The 15015-nt window shown below is 36.3% G+C and overlaps 1 protein-coding gene across 2 annotated transcripts in view; it reads left to right on the top strand.

Annotated features, from left to right (window-relative positions):
- PTPN2 (protein tyrosine phosphatase non-receptor type 2) overlaps positions 1-15015 on the top strand; it is a 66556-nt gene extending 51541 nt beyond the window's left edge. The window contains exons 7-10 of one of the 2 annotated variants that reach the window (XM_081150030.1): positions 537-689; positions 1310-1491; positions 6935-7036; positions 14651-15015. In XM_081150030.1, coding sequence (XP_081006156.1) covers positions 537-689; positions 1310-1491; positions 6935-7036; positions 14651-14672 — 459 coding nt within the window. In that variant the 3' untranslated portion in view covers positions 14673-15015. Of the gene's footprint in view, positions 1-536; positions 690-1309; positions 1492-6934; positions 7834-14650 lie in introns of those variants that run through there. The other variant, XM_081150029.1, reaches the window with a different exon arrangement.

The raw sequence follows: 15015 nt of genomic DNA, 5'->3' as shown, positions 1-15015 counted from the left end.
CCATCTCCACATGGCTGCTGTACACAGACATGAAGGCGGAAGGGCACTGGGCAAAAAGTTTTACTCCCTCCAAGATCTTCTTTATAAAAAAAAGAAGATGAGCTCTAATAAACTCAGTGGGTTTTCCTTTTCTTTGAAATATATACATATATATAATTTTCTTATTATTGATTTCAGAGAGAGGAAGGGAGGGGGAAGAGAGCTAGAAACCACTGACGAGAGTCATTGATTGGCTGCCTCCTGCACGCCCCCTGCTGGAGATCAGCCAAAGTGAATGAGGTTACTATGATTGGTTTAGAATTAGTTGTGAATCAGCTAAAGGACCAAAAGCCCTCCGTCTACTGCTTGAACAGTTGAGCTTGGGGGAGGATGGATGTCTGGTGATGGCAGTTTTGTACATAGAATTACAGCTTTGGTGATAACTTATTCTTGTTTTTGAGGAAGAGCATAGGACATAACAAAACTCTTAGCAATTATCCTGCATTGCTTCTCTTTCCTGAACTCATTGAATAATTTACTTTCTACCTTTCTTGCAGATGGAAAAAGGAGATGATATTAACATTAAACAACTATTACTGAATATGAGAAAATATAGAATGGGACTTATTCAAACACCAGATCAACTCAGATTTTCATATATGACTATAATAGAAGGAGCAAAATTTATAAAGGGGGATTCAAATATACAGGTGAGCTTTTTCAGGGGAAAAATAGTACCTGTGTAATAAATATGATTAGCATCATATCATTGCACTTAATTGCACTTATATTCTCCCTTCCTTCCAAGTAGCATATTTACATTAATGTAGTAAATCCAGCTGGCCATCTTAAAGTTATAAAATTTAAGCTCACTCCTCATATATACCTCAGCCGCATGTGAAATCCTACTTGTCACTCAAAAGCCCTACTGGGAACAACATTTCATTAAAGAAAATAAAATTTTTATGTAAGTAGAGTTTAAGCATTTAAAATAAACCAGAAAATTTAGGTACTTTTACTCATTAAAAACTTGACCTGGGATTATAGAATACTTAGTTTATATAATAGATATTTCATTTTACAACAATGAGCAACTTGAGTACTTATGGCAGATATAGTAAAAGTCCAGTAGAATGTTATATTTTCTTAGGTTGGTGACTTTGGCTAAAATCTTTTTACTATGAAAAAATTTTAATGAGGTCCTTTTTTATTTGTCTGTTAGCATTACAGAGTTTTCTTAAATTGACTATAGAATTTCAGTTAAACTCTTTCAATATCAAGAAGACCAAAATGTAAGTGTTTGGATTTGTTTTTTCTCTTCCTTACCTAGAAACGGTGGAAAGAACTTTCTAAAGAAGACTTATGTCCTGCTTTTGATCATTCACCAACGAAAATAATGACGGAAAAATACAATGGGAACAGGATAGGGCTAGAAGAAGAAAAACTGACAGGTGACAGATATACAGGACTGTCCTCCAGAATGCAAGATACTATGGAGGAGAACAGTGAGAGGTAAGAATAACATGCTTAAAAAGATGAGACTGTATTTTAAAAAGGTCAGTAGATGTGAACTAATATAGGCTCTTTGTTTATTGAATTAATATAGCCATTTATTTATTACCTGAGGGTATTTAAATAGTATATGATGACATTGATCTCAAAGAGCCTTCAGTTTTTTGGGTATTTTAAAATATATCTTTATTGATTTCAGAGAGAGGGAGGGAGAGGGAGAGAGAGAAACATCAATGATGAGAGAGTCGTCATTGATCAGCTGCCTCCTGCACGCCCCCAACCAGAGATCGAGCCCAAAACTCAGGCATGTGCCCTCATCAGGAATTGAACCGAGATCTTCTGGATCCTAGGTTGATGCTCAACCGCTGAGCCACGCCCGGCCGGGTGAGCCTTCAGTTCTAATAAGAAGCCAGTAATTATAGACAGACACCAGTTGAAAATGATTTAACAAAATACTGAGTATTAAAGTTAATATATATAATTGGATGCTAAAATATATAGCATGGTACAGAAAATAAATGGTATGAATACCTGTCATTTATACAATTATGTAGTGTTTGTACTATAGTTATAATGTAACTGGTAATATGGCTTTTATAAAATTATAAAGTATTTAATTGAATATTAAAGCTTAATTCCATTATTGGAAAAAGAAAAAGGTTTTGTTTTATTGTTTTTTTAAAATCACATAAATTGCCCTTTTATACTTTCTGAGTTTTGAATCCATATGAATGTACAAACTATTCATATTTTTTAAAATTTAAATTTTTTTCCAAAGGCTCTAATTGTCTCATACACGTTAGGAAGCTGTCCCGTTAGCCCGCGGTATGAGCTTTTCTCCTTATCTCTCTGGTGTCTCTTTTTATTGTGGGGAATCGTATGTTGTAGTTGCATTGGAAGCTTGGGATGCGCCGTGAAAATTAAGGTCTCCTATACTATGGCTTCACTTCTGTATTTCCCCAATATAAAAATTACTTGAAATTTTATAAAAGGTAAATTGCAATATATAGTATATGTGTTATTATATATTGAAGTTTATTATGACTTAGCAGCACTACTTATTTATGGCTTTAGAGGTTTTAGACTACAAGTTAAAGCATAAAGTTGTTTATTTTTCTTTCACCTTAAATATACTTTTATATCGAGAAATAATATTGTTTTAAATTACCTTATCTTTTTTAATAATATGGGTCTCAGATGCTTGATGATGTTGTAGTTTTGGCTAGTACTCACTGCAAAACTAAATGGAAAACAGGCTTGATGGTAGAATCAGTGCCCTTAGTGTTTCAAAGGTGTTGAGTTTTAATCTTGAAAGACACAGCCCAGCCATATCAACAGTTGCAACAAGGTGAATCACCTGTCCAAGTTTGGCAGTACAGAGTAGACAGGAAAACCACTCAGGAGTCAGAGAGCAACTGTAGAGGTGGCTTTCTGGGGAGTGCGAGGGAGGGGGAAGCAGTGTGCACATATGTTGTTATTTTCTTCCTTTTGGGATAGATGAGCCCTGAGCATGTTTGAAAGCAGAGGGAGCATCCCAATGGGAAAGATGCTCACTGAAGGAGCAAGGCTATAGAAAAGTAAAAAGGCATAAGATTACCCTGAAAAATTTTGTTTATTCCTAATAAATTTTAAAACTGATCTACAGCTTTGCATTAGAGATGCTAATAAAATAAATCAAAATCTTATCAAAAGGATTTCAGTTTCAAGGAATAGAACCCTATACTTTAGTTTTTTAAATCTTTATTATTAAATATCCTCCAAATCTGTTTTTTATATTGAAGGTCACATTTTCATAGTCATGAAATCAGTTTTGTGAGTGATAAGAAGCATTTTTAAAACGATAGAGTACAGTACAATTGAAATTAGAATTAAACTACAGAATAAAATACATCAAGAGTATCACAGATAGTCACTAAGTATTTTAACATTTTACATATGTACATGTTATATGTAAATTCTATATATTTAATATATGTATATATTACCTATTTAAAGGTGTGTGCTCTGTTGTGATGGTAAGATATTTCTCACTGTAGGTTGCCATCAAGTTTTGAAAGCCAGTGTTCTCAATTATTGTGCAGCCCATAAACCTAGATCACTGAGAGTGGAGAACAATTTGGATAAATGAAAAGTCACATTATTTGGACCCTTCCCCTATATATTTCCCTAGTGTAAAGGACACTTGTGGAGAAGTGTATTGGCAGTAGCCTGCTGTGTGTGCCACCATGAGGAATTTCACGTGGTCTTTTGTAGACCAGGATCCACAGGAGGCATTCCCTGACAGTTTATGGCCTGCATTATATAAACATCTAGGAAAACCTGGCCAGGTTCCATTTGGCATGTTATTACATGAACATAATTTCCTTAGGCCCAACTGTGTAAAAAGAGATTTTATTGAATCAAGTTAAGAATAGTCCCTACCTCTCTCGGATTGCATTCTTAAAATAAGTAATGGCATCCCTTGGTATTTGTACTCATTCCATTCCTGGAATCATACCTATGGTGCATTTTTGAACAGCCAGAGCCTCTATTTTGTTATTTTAAATGTGTTCTGAACCCAGCCAAAACCGTAACTGATTTCCCCAAAATCATAAAAATCCTCTTAAACATCTGTATAACAAAGTATTTAAAGCATAATTATATAATCATGTAACACTGTGTGAGCCCCTTTTGGGTTTATATGGTAAATGACAACACTGGATAAAAATTGTAATTATTTTTGTACTGCAGTATTAAATTTAGATTTCATCAAAATCAGAACCTGGTTGCTGGTGGCCTCAGGCTCCTGGCAGAAGCAGATGTAGGAACCCGTGAAAGGCTATCCCCTTGGGTGGATGCTCTGTATTCCTTCATATGTTCTTATGTATGTTTTGCCTGCTCTTAAATACAACTTAAATTTCTTCACTGGCAGGTGCACACATATTTGTTACAGTGAATTTTCAACTCAGAGTGTGAATTCTGGGTAATAATTTTTCCATGTCATTGTAGCAGATATTCAGATAGATTCATATAGCCAGAGATACCTGTGTTTATAATAAGTAAAAGTTAAAGACATTAGAAATAACCACAGGACATACAGAGATAAGCAAAATAAAGTCTCAAAGTTGCTAATACATTATAAAACCAGAATCCAAAATAGCAGCATAAATTATTTGCTATAAGTTAAATGCCATAAGATAAATAGAAGGGCTCTAGGGAATGAGAGGAGGGCGGACTGAAGAATAGAATTGAAATTAGAGGACCAGAGAGAAGAGAAGGTGTCTAGGTTAGAGGGGAACAAATTTGAAGAATAGCAAAAAATCATTTGTGCAAAAACAGTATTGTTTATAGTAGGAGAATATTAGAAAGTTTTTGCGTGGACATGTGTTGTCAGTTCTCTTGGGTATACACCTAGGAGGGCAATTGCTGGGTCTTATGGTAACTATATTTAACATTTTAGGAACTGTCAAATAGTTTTCCACAGCAGCAACATCATTTTACATTCCCACCAGCAATGTCTGAAGGTTCCAATATTCAAAGAAATTTAACATTGATAAAATAATCTAACATACAGTCTATATTCACGTTTTTCTAGTTGTCAAAAAAATCCACATAACTTCTAGATAAAATCTACATGCCATTAAGTTTATTAATTTAAAGGGTACAGTTCTAGCCATCACCATAATCTAATTTTGGAACATTTTCATGATCCCAATCTCTATAGCTATTAAAAAGAAATCAACATCTAATTGAGGATTATGCATTGTATTTGGTTAACATGATTCTTTAGTCTCCTTTAATCTGGTACTGTTCACACTTTTTTTCCTTGCTTGGCAATTGGCATTTTTGCAGTTTCTAGACCAGTTTGCCTTTTAGAATGCCCCACAATCTGGGTTCTTCTGTTTCTCATTATTAGATTCAGGTTAAAGATTTTGGCTAGGAAAAAGTTGGCACTTAATATAGTAGACACTGAAAAGGCATTCCAGATTTTTAATCAAACTATATGATCAGAGCTGTGCTTTAGGAAAATTGCTATGTCAGTGTTTAATTTGGAGGCAGGGAGACCGGTTAGGTTTTTGCTGTACTATAGGCAATAGTAACTTACATGTTGCCATTTTCTGTTCTTCCTTATGTAGTCCTAGGACTGTGTATCTTCCAAATCAAAAAACTTCTTCTGGAACAAAAATTCTGTATTGAATAGGCAAATGGGAGCTAGAAATCTGTATGGACAGAGTAATAGGCACTCCCACAACAGAATACTCATGGACATATTAAGTTGATGGCTTTTATCAAGGCCCTTGTCAATCAAATATAAACACAAAAGGGGATCAGGTGCTAGGGAACCTGCTTTTCTTTCACTTTTGGCTGGTTAGGGAAGGAAGGGAGGGAAGGGAGAGAAAGAGAGACAGAGACAGAGACAGAGAGAGAAACGGAAGGGGAGGGGAGGGGAGGGGAGGGGAGGGAGGGAGGGAGGGAGGGAGGGAGGGAGGAAGGAAGGAAGGAAGGAAGGAAGGAAGGAAGGAAGGAAGGAAGGAAGGAGAGAGGGAGGGAAAGAAAAAGAAAGAAAGAGAGAGAGAGAGAGAGAGAGAGAGAGAGAGAAAGGAAGGAAAGAAAGAAAGAGAAAGAAAGAAAGAAAGAAAGAAAGAAAGAAAGAAAGAAAGAAAGAAAGAAAGAAAGAAAGAAAGAAAGAAAGAGAGAGAGAGAGGGAAAGAAAGAAAGAGAGAGAGAGAGGGAAAGAAAGAAAGAGAGAGAGAGAGAGAGAGAGAAAGAAAGAAAGAAAGAAAGAAAGAAAGAAAGAAAGAAAGAAAGAAAGAAAGAAAGAAAAGAGAGAGAGAGAGAGAGGAAGGAAGGAAGGAAGGAAGGAAGGAAGGAAGGAAGGAAGGAAGGAAGGAAGGAAGGAAGGAAGGAAGGAAGAAGGGGAAGGGGAAGGGGAAGGGGAAGGGGAAGGGGAAGGGGAAGGGGAAGGGGAAGGGAAGGGAAGGGAAGGGAAGGGAAGGAAAGGAAAGGAAAGGAAAGGAAAGGAAAGGAAAGGAAAGGAAAGGAAAGGAAAGGAAAGGAAAGGAAAGGAAAGGAAAGAAGGAAAGGAAAGGGGGGGAAGAAAGAAAGAAAGCTGATAGTCACCAGTTCATGTTTCAAGAAAGCAAGTTTCATGCTTATTAGCAGGTCCTAAGAGTATTTATTAATATAAAACAGAACCATAAATTGTCACTGAATTATCAGAATACATCTCTGGACCGTTTAGAATGCTGAGGCTTTTTATATCCCTTTTTGTTGTTTTGTTTTTGAGAATTTATGTAAGAGTTTATTTGAGCCAAATTTTTTCCTTTCTTAAAAAAAATTTCAGTGTTTGAATGAATTGAAAAATGTGTGTGTTGAGGGTGGATATTTGAGTGTAGGTTCTCTGTATTAGAGCAATTAAGTTCTGCCAAGCACTTCTTTATCATTTGTTTTTATTTACTCATAGTGTTCTACGGAAACGAATTCGAGAAGACAGAAAAGCTAACACGGCTCAGAAGGTGCAGCAGATGAAACAGAGGCTAAATGAGACTGAACGAAAAAGAAAAAGGTGGTTATATTGGCAACCTATTCTCACTAAGATGGGGTTTGTGTCAGTCATTTTGGTTGGCGCTTTTGTTGGCTGGACACTGTTTATTCAGCAAAATGTCCTATAAATAAAACAATTTTGCCCAGCAAGCTTCTGCACTAATAGCTGGCAGTGTTGCATTAATCACAAAGGTTTTTCTGTTAGCAAACTCCTCCTACCCCAAAAACGGAGTGGTAGAATAGGCACCACCAGATAAATGATATATTCAGTCCTCAGCCCAACATCTCAGGGCGCTGCCCCAAATTGTAAGTGGCAATCTAAAATAAAGACTTCAATGCCTGTTAAAAACGATATATTTTGCAACTGTATTCGTACTTGTTAGGCGTAGTATTTCACCTGACCAAATTGAGAAATATCCTTTATCACAAGGATTTGTTTTTGAGCCTATCTGGATTTTAATCTGCACTTGATACAAGCAATAAATACCGTGATTTTTATCTACATTATTACTGAAAAGAAAATGACCTTTAAATAATGCGTGTAATGTATAATGTACTATTGACGTGAGCATCAATAATTTATATTCTTAACCATTTCAGGGTAAATATATTTTATAAGTATCTATTTAATCTTACTTTTGTAGTTAAATGTACTTTTTTAGAAAGATAAATTTGAAAAATTTGTTACCATAAAAAAATTGTATGTTGGTTCAATTGTACTGGATACATTTTCATAAAGAGAAATTTGAGCAGTTAGAACTCTGAGTAAGCAATTTTTTACCATATGTATGCATTTCTTTTATGTTTTACAGTTTTTCCAATTTTAAAAAGAAAAAGAAAAATTTTCCCTAAAAATACCTTTGAAAGAAAATTCTCCTTACTGACATAGTCAGCTAACACAGTTGGTCAAGTCTTTGTAAAGAAATTGGTTTCTGTAAAGCCCAGTATTAATACTTTTGATTTTTCACGAATTTTCAATGTAACCACCCTAATTTATAATTGGGGTAAATCATGATTTAGGAAATAAAAATAAGGAGCAGCATTTTACTACCATGATTTCATGGTAGACTGAAGTTTTGAAATAAAATATTAAGTTCTTTCTACTTGAATAAATAGTATGGTGATGTACAAACCTTACATTGTCCCTTTAACTTCTTTTTTTTTTTTTTTTTTAAATATATCTTTATTGATTTCAGAGAGAGGAAGGGGGGGAGAGAGAGAGAGAGAGAGAGAAACATCAATGATGAGAGAGTCCTTGATCGAGCCCACAACCCAGGCACGTGCCCTGTCCGGGAATCCATCTGCCATCTCCTGATCCTAGGTCAATGCTCAACCGCTGAGCCATGCCCAGCCGGGCTGTCCTTTTAACTTCTTAATGGGTATTTTTAAAAGTATATTGTTTAATGAATTTAACTGCTGCTTGAATGGTAGCTTTCTTCAGACCCCAACATTCCATTACGTGTTCAACTTATTTAACTTTATGTAGTTGTTATAAATTTAATTGCTGAAGTAACATTATTTCACTGGTTTTCAAACTATGCTCATTTGATTTCTAAGGGGTCACTAAGAAGTGGTAGGAAAGACTCCAAGCTACCAGACTTTACTTCCAACCAACCATCTCTCTCTTTTTCTCTCTTCTATATACTACATAAAATTTCTGCATGAAGCTTAATTATTTTAAGGGGCCAGTTTTAATTTAAAAAACAGTTTGAAAACTGTTGATACAGATAGATGTTTTGAATTGATTTGAGTAGCCTCTTTGAATGTGTTAAATTGTGCTGCAAGTATGAAAGCAGGATGTAGGTGGTACTACATATTAAATAAACTTCTGCCTGTGTCCTAATTCAGTATTACTGTGTCCTGTAACCGTTAAATGGAAAGGAGGTAAGGGAGACGTTTTCTTATGTTTGTCTGCATTAAATCTGTGTTCAGGTACCAAGACCCTTACGTTTTAGTTCGTTACTGGTTTAGTTCATTCTTTCCAACTTGCCTTGCTTTGCTAAAATACAGTATGTTATTCTGCAACTCAAATATGGCTAGACCATATTAAATTTCCAGTTGAAGATAGCCTTGCTTTAAACAAAATGTCAAGACTTCTTATGGAAAACAAATGCTGATAATGGTGCACACTGCCCCGCTGTAGGAGAGTGAGCTTCATTGGATTCAGTATTGCAGCTTTGCTTTTTGTCTGCTTTCTGTCCTTCTGGATGGCATTTGTTGTAACATATTTTTAAAATTATAGTCAGTTTAGTAAACATTTGTTGAGCTTAGTCATCTTACCTCCTCCAAGCAGGTCCTTGAGGATAGCGTGTTAACTTTTTACCAGTAATAATATTTTTGGTGGATGCCATGTGCTAATTATTGAAAATATATGGCAATGCGCTGTGGTGTCTGTGGCCGTCAAACTGACCCTTTATTAAATGATACGTGCTAGTCAGAGAGAAGGGCACAGACATGGCTCCTGCCTTCTCAGGTGACAGCCAGAGGGAAAAGTTACTAATCTATGACGGGTTCTACATCTTTACAAAATTTGTGTATCTTTAGGTCTTCATAATAGTTTCTAATTATAACAGATTTTCAAAGTCAGTTGTGTAGCTTGACTTTAATGAAGTACTAGTATTTTTAATACGTTAAGGAAGAAAAAAAGATATTTTTGAAGCCGCAGGCTTTATTATTTACATTAAGGAAAAAACATTTACAATAATATCGTTTGTTTGTGTTTTTGTATTTATCCCTGCTAATAAACTGACAGCAGCCTTTGATTTAATGCCACCTTCTCTGGCTACACAAACTGGATATATACTTGTTTCCAAGTTTAGCCAAGTACTGTATGCTATCTTATACTGATTTTTATTTATGCTTGCACATACATAATATGTAAAAATATAGTTCTCCATATATAATTTATTCATCTATAAAATTAAAATAATACCCTTTTCCTGAATCTTAGAGGGTTAAAAAATGCAATAAAGAACTTTAGGATGATATGAAGACCATTTCTCATGTTTAGAGAATATTTTATATATTTGCCCTGTCCTTTTTTATCTTTTTGGTCCATTTCACTATGTATTAATATATCTACCAAGGAATGAACAAGAAAAGAGAGTAAAAAACTTGCTGATTTAAAAAAAAAAAAAAAAAAAGTAGCTCTGCTTAACAGGTATGTCAGAGGAAGGAATTGTAACTCTTAAGATTAATTTTATGTACACGTGTTTTATATAAACTAGAATTGATGGTGTGAATCAGAAAATACATATTTGTTTAAAAAGTAGTCTATGACATGGAGTAGCCCTTCAGTTTTAATGTCAATTCCTTCTTTGTTTTCAGCATCAATTCAAAGTGGTGGTTGCTACCATTTGTTGATAGTTTACTGTGTGCCAAACACTGTGCTAAGCACTTTTCATATGTTACATTATCCTATTTAATCCTCACAATAGGCTTTTGAGGTAGGTGGTGTCATTATTAAGCCATAATCAGCCTGAGACTCGACATTTCTACATTCTCCTATGGTGCTGTCTTTGAAAAGTCTCATGTATATGGTTTATTTTAGAATTAGATAACTCTCAAAGAAAAACTTAGCCTTGTGCAAGTCATTTCCCTCTTAGAAAAATATCCCTGGTTAGATTCTGTATAGACACAGGTCAGAACCTGATTGTATTAGAAATATTTATATTGACCATTAAATGCTCTTATTTTAATACACTCTTATACACCTACATTTTTCTGGTTATTATACAGATTTTTAAATCTAGCTGTCCTTGATATTTACTTTCAGATACAAATCTTATATATTTTTTAATGTCTATTGTAAGCCCAATGCTTATTATGTCTATCATCTATTTCTTTCTGTGTTCAGACAAGAGTCTAGGAGTTACACCTTCTGTCAACATCAATTTATTTTTCCTTCCAGTAGGTCCACGTGGGTTTGTCAGTGGGGTAGAGAGTGTGGATCTCTCAGTCGGCTGCACACTAGCAGAGGATGGAGGGGGGCTGAGGTTAGAACTTGGTGCATGGATCCTGGTATGGAACTAAGTGCATACAGGGGTGGGGAACCTTTTTTTTGCCAAGGGCCATTTGGGTATTTATAACATCATTCAAGGGCCATACAAAATGATCAACTTCAAAATTAGCGATGAAAAAGGCTCCTAGATTTATTGAATTTCGAGTCCTGCCTATGGTTGCCTTGGCAGGGCCAGACTTATATACCCCGAGGGCTGTATGTTCCCCACCTGGTAGCAGAAATGTCTGTTCTGTGTTCCTGTCTCATTTCTACATCAGCAGCTGATTAAGTTTCTTTTACTGTAAGAAACTCTTGTTTGGCTTTCACTTACTTAGATGGTAGGATCACAAAATCCTGAAAAATAGAAATGTACTAGTGTTCCACATAATAAAATTTAATTCTCCCGACTTAAAATACAGGTCTTGGTCATTCTTTGGGTAATTGATTCTGGAGTTGACCTGTTTCTTTCATCTTTTTTCCCTAGTCCATTTGTTGGATTTGATTCCATTTTGCCTTATACCCCTCTTCAAAACACTGCTTATGGGCCAGCAGCACCAACAGCCCCTACAACAATGGGTGTGTTAGAAAGTCCAGCATCCGTTGTTCCCTTGACTGTGGAAATGGAACACGCCTGGGTGGGAAGAAGCTCAGGGCGTAGGCGCCGCAGTGCCCGTTCTCCCCAGGAATCCTCAGTCCGACCCTGTGTACTTACCCGCCCTGTTCCATGTACCTGGCATGAGGAAGCCATTTCATTGCTCGTCCACATTTGGGAATTGAAGCTTTAAGATGTGGAAATGTTACGCTGCCTGCTTTGTTAGGTAGCGTGCTGAAGAAAAACTGCGAGGGAGATGGCCTGCGTTTGGCCGCCCCATTTTCCCCCAAGAGTAGGAATATTCACCACGTTCAGGTCGCTCCAGGAACGGCACTGAGCAGTGCTGCACAAGTGTTCTCTCCACTCTTCAGAGAAAGAGTTCTCTCCTTTGGCTACTGGATTCTAGAAACTTCTTTGGGGGGGATTGTCCCTCACAGTCAACGCCGACCCTTTCCTCGTGTCCCCTGCCGTTCACTCCATCACAGAGCGTTGCCGGGTGTAAGCAGCGGGTCGGACGGGCCGCTGCTGGGCGGGAGAGGCTTTGTCTAGATCGGTAACAACCTGAACAACGGACAGTGAGAACATCTGAAAGAGCTCTGACCATCTGTGCACAGTCCCTTAGAATGAAAAGTTCAGTCTCTTGAGCGCTTTCTATTTTGGTTTTATAATTTTGAGTGGAAGATGAGGATTACGGGATTTAGTCAGGATATTACAGAGTCAATTTGAATACTGTCTGGTTTTCCATGACATAGTAGTATGTTTGGGGAGCTATAAGGAACATTGCTTAGGAATTTTTTTCTTTATAGAGACCATTTCTTAAAACCAAATATTTTATTGGTGCTCTCAGTTGGCATAGATGTTTTAGACATGTGATGGTGTTGATATTTCAAGTTTCAACTCTAAAAAAAGTTATTTTGAGTTTGGCGAAATCAGGAGAGGGAAACTAGGTAAGTTAATTTTGTTTATAAGGCAGTGCTTTGCTCACCTTAGAGAAGTTTTTATTATTCTGGTGGCAAAAACTATTTTGGGTGCAGCTTTGATTTTCTATGGCTTCAGGCGTGGAGCCAGCGCAGGAAGATTTTGCTCTGTCTGTAAACCCAGCCCCCGTGCCCGTTCCAGCACTAGGACCGGTGGCAGTAAGTGAGGGCTGCTTCTCCAAAGGAAGCACCAAGCTCAGCTAATTCCACTTGATTTGTTTGAACCGATTTTACTTTTGTCTTATTAAATAAAACAGCAAAAAATGATTCAGGTGAACTTTTTTTTTCTTTCTCTAAAAGGAAGCCCATAAGTGAATTTTTAAAAACTGTCAGTTTCCTTTAGTTGTTGGAAATAGTAGTTTTCCTTGGGAAGTGTGTCTTTAATACCCTGTTGGGAAGACAATACTGTATGTTGAATACCTACAGTTCTGTCAGTCAGTTTAAATACATACCTAAATTTAACCCCCGTAATACCTCTTCTAGATACATTGCATTACCCCTATTTTGAGGTTATAAAAGGCTAAGTTCCTTGTTTAAGATTGCACAGCTAGTACGCGACAGAGCTGAGATTCAGACACCAGTCTTCAGAATCCCATTAACTCCGGACCTCATACTTTTTCCATTATGTCACACTGACTCTGCTTTTATGCAATATTTAAACCTGGTATTTAGATGGAAAAACATTAGGCAACTACTTTTACTTCTTAAAATTTAAAGTAACTGTTTCTTAAGTGAAACAAAATTTTTCCCTCCAAAATTGTGAAACAGTTTGAAATGCCACTGGACCGGAGAAATACTGGAACATCAAAATATTCTCTAAACCGTTATTTCATGCACTTTGGTTGGATTAAGTTCTTTTGTTTCAATGAACACTTTTCTGAACGCGCAAGAAATAAATATGTATTTTGCCGCCGTCAGAATCAATGAGTACCTTTCCTTACTTCAGCCCCTTGGGTTCAGGATTCTGTCATACCCGGCAGTAAGTGGCCATAGTTTTTGTGATCAGCAGACATCTAATGAGAATGTATCCTGATGACATTTCCCTGTCAGTGCTGGAAAACCAGAGGCAACGGGTGTTCAGAGCACCAAGGTGCTTGGTAGGAGCCAGTAGTCAGGAGAGGCTCCACTCGTGGTATTTTGGGGGTTTTGACTAAATGTTTTGGATAAATATGTGGGTGCGGTTTATGTTTCCTGTTTATATATGTGGGGATACAATAATGACAAGTACTTAGCTTTGGGTTTTTGTTGTTACAGTGAGGGAAGTTGGGGGAAGAATGGAAATACCATTTATCTCAGAAGTTGTGCTATTTGCAAACATTGTGAAAAAACATCAAAAACTCAGCTGCCCTTAAAATAGTTATTTCTTCTGTCTATTGCTTGTTTAAACTCTCATTTATCTTTACTGTTTGGCATTAAAATACAATAAATCAATTACTTTATGTCTGTGTTTTCTTTTACATGGATAGTAACTAAATTGTGTCACCAGTTCTGTGTTGCTATAATCATTAGTATTACCTTCAGGATAAAAAGCATGCTGCTAACGGTCCATGATTTAAAGATAGAAGCCAACTTTATGCTCAGACATTACATTTGTAATATTTTTAGCAGTATGATTCAGTGGAGGTCCAAATTGGATTAGACTTTTGAATTGAATGCCAAAGTATTGATTGGTAAGTCTAGCACATACCTATAATCTTGCTAAACTGTTGTGGGTACATTTTTTTTAAACCTGTCTGTCTGTCAGTATCTCACATGGAGGTCATTTCTTGAGTAATACAGGATGACCTACAAAATTCATAGTTAGTAATTCTTGAAAAAACAATGTGAGTTATGGTGCTTTAACATGAGTCTGCCTCATACCACCAATTCTGTTTGAAAACCTAGCGTGTAAGCAATTTTACCGAGATAACGGTGAAACACTTAGTGTGGTTGAATGTGATGTGTCGGAATGGTTTTTGGCTGCTTTTTTAGTTCATTTTTAGTCCTTTTATGTTTGTGTGTATCTCTGTACGTCTGTGTGTTTGGTAAATATGAATTGATTAGATGACTTCTTATTTTATGTTTTAGGCCAAGATTGACAGACACCTAAATATTCATGACTTGAGAATATTCTGCAGCTATAAATTTTGAACCATTGATGTGCAAAGCAAGACCTGAAGCCCACTCCGGAAACTAATGTGAGGCTTGATAAACCTGTAGATTGCCTCACATTTGTCTGTTTACAAAGTAAACTTTACATCCAGGGAAAGAAGAGCACCACCAGCAGAAGACTTTGCAGAACCCTCTAATTTGATGTATTGTTAAGTTTTTTAATGTGTGTTTGAGATGTGGAAAGATGTCAAAGAAATAAATTAGGAGAGACTACTTTGTATTGTACTGCCATTCCTACTGTATTTTTATACTTTTTGGCAGCATTAAATATTTTTATTAAA

This window comes from Miniopterus schreibersii (assembly GCF_964146895.1).
Source record: "Miniopterus schreibersii genome assembly, chromosome: 10".
NCBI classification, from domain to species: Eukaryota; Metazoa; Chordata; class Mammalia; order Chiroptera; family Miniopteridae; genus Miniopterus; species Miniopterus schreibersii.
The sequence above is the reverse complement of the archived record's forward strand: the minus strand, read 5'-3'. Positions and strand labels throughout refer to the sequence as shown.